Below are 2,174 nucleotides of genomic sequence, written 5' to 3' on the forward strand. Positions count from 1 at the left end.
AGGTGATCTGTTAAGGTCCATTCCAACTCCTAAAATTCTGTGATTCTATGGTCAAAAATTTGTTAAAATGATTATTTTCAAACTTTCACTGGAGTAATCTGATCAGTAAAACTATTGCATTAGCTGGCAAAGTTGTCTTTCTGTTTTCTCTTCCCGACTCTTTTCCCCTGCAGATTTAAGGATAGTTCAGGAAAACAGAAGTGAGAAAGAAAGAATCCAGAGGCTGACCCAGGAAGCTTTTGGAGATGGTCCCCAACCGAAACTCGAATTTGCACAGTATAAGGTAATAAAAGCAACAAATCTGGGGATGTTTTTTAATAATTTTAATGTAGTGTTAAGTTACATTCAATTGCAAATTGAAGAAATGCTATGTTTTTTTAAACTTCAAGGGAGGACATTTTAAAAGAAATTAGGTAAAAATCTGCCTTAGAAACAAGTGTGCATTGGGATTTGGTCACTCTTAGATCACATTTCAGTCTTTCAGCCTTGTGAACTGAGCTTTTTGACTTGGTTTTGTAGTAAAGACAGATTTAGACCAGCAGTGTGCTGAAGCATGAGAAATTAGAGTTGTTTGAAGTCCATGCAAAGGTCATGCTACATATAACATCACAATTAACTTCTTGAATGATGCACAGATTTTAGCTGATGAACAGACTGAAAATGCTAAGAGATGTTTAATGAACGTTGCTGAACAAGTTGCCTCTATCCTTCAGCGGAAAACTGCCACAGGGTGGCACCCTCCGATTTTATTACAACACTCCTCCAGCTGGAGTCACGTTAACATTGCAACTACCAAACAGTCTGACTGCCTAGTGCATTCTTAATGTAATGTTTAAATAGCAACGTATAAATATATTTATTTGTCGTTTTACATTTATAAATATATTCATTGCTTATACTCACTGGTTCAATTTTGTCTTAACAGCTTGAGACAATGTTTAAAAGTGATCCTGAAATGAATGTTTTGAACAAAAAAGAACCATTCAGGTGTCTGGTCAAGTTTTCTAGTCCACATCTTTTGGAATCACTGAAATACTTGGCAGCAGCAGGTAAGTGTTCCAGCTCAACTGGAGGGAAAACCCACAGATGTAAATATTTTTGACATGTTACATTCTGCTTGTGTCTTGCATAAGTGAGAACCTTCCTAGTTTATTTAGAAATAGATAGACATTTAGTAGAATAAAAATGTTATCACTCTGTCTTATGTCTAAAAACATAAGTTTGTTCTGAGAATTACTAGTTTGTACTTGGATGCTCGAGCTGTGGATTTGGTGTTGTAGTTTTGTGTTTCAGTTTCATAACAGTTATGAAAGGTAGATGATGGTTGAGTACAGCTATAATTGTCGGTGTCTCTCTCTCTCCAGGTATGGCTGATGCACCACTCTCACCACTACTTACAAGCATAACACATAAAGCTAGGAATTATTTTAAAGTTAGAGAGAAAAAATGTGTTATTCCAGAAAGCTTTGTAAGCCCTTAATTTAAAACTGATTCACAGAGAAGTATGCAAACTCGTTATTGATATTAGTCTAAGCCATCACAAACTTTAAAATAGTTTTAGGAATGTAACTTAGCCTTTTGTAATATCTTGAAACTTGTTCTAAATTCTGCCTTCTTTGCATTACTTTTCCACGGTTGTCTTTGCAGAGTTAGCCCTTTCCTTAATTAATAAAAAGTTAATTGTAAAGTTTAAACAGAGATTGTCGTCTCTTCAAATTTCAATGTGATGACTCCTGTGACAAAGTGACCTTAGTGGAAGAAGGGAATGCTGTGGGTATGGTCTGTCTGGATTTCAGTGAGGCATTGGACACTGTCTGCCACGGCATACTTCTAGAAAAACTGGCTGCTTGTGATGGGAAGACTCTTTGATGGGCAAAAAACTGGCTGATGACCCAGAGGGTTGTGATTAATGCAGCTAAATCCTATTAGGGATGGTCACTAGGGGTGATTGCCCAGGGCTCAGTGTTGGGGCTGGTCCTGTTTAACATTTTTACTGATGATCTGGATGTGGGGAGTGAGTGTACTCTCGGTAAATTTGCAGATGACACCAAGTTGGGTGGGAGTGTGGATCTGTCTGAGGGTAGGGAAGCTCTAAAGAGAGACCTGGACTGACTTGATCAGTGAGCTGAGGACAACTACAGGAGGGTCAATAAGGCTTAGTGCTGGTCTTGCCC

The 2,174-nt window shown here is 37.9% G+C and overlaps 1 protein-coding gene across 1 annotated transcript in view; it reads left to right on the top strand.

Annotated features, from left to right (window-relative positions):
* Window positions 1–1,480, top strand: part of CENPN (centromere protein N) — an 8,257-nt gene extending 6,777 nt beyond the window's left edge. Inside the window, exons 8-10 of the mRNA XM_009084042.1 lie at window positions 174–283; window positions 926–1,049; window positions 1,365–1,480. Of these exons, the coding sequence (XP_009082290.1) occupies window positions 174–283; window positions 926–1,049; window positions 1,365–1,480 (350 nt within the window). The remainder of the gene's footprint in view (window positions 1–173; window positions 284–925; window positions 1,050–1,364) is intronic.
* Window positions 1,481–2,174: the final 694 nt, after the last annotated feature.

This window comes from Acanthisitta chloris, unplaced genomic scaffold (genome assembly GCF_000695815.1).
Source record: "Acanthisitta chloris isolate BGI_N310 unplaced genomic scaffold, ASM69581v1 scaffold21681, whole genome shotgun sequence".
Classification (NCBI taxonomy): domain Eukaryota; kingdom Metazoa; phylum Chordata; class Aves; order Passeriformes; family Acanthisittidae; genus Acanthisitta; species Acanthisitta chloris.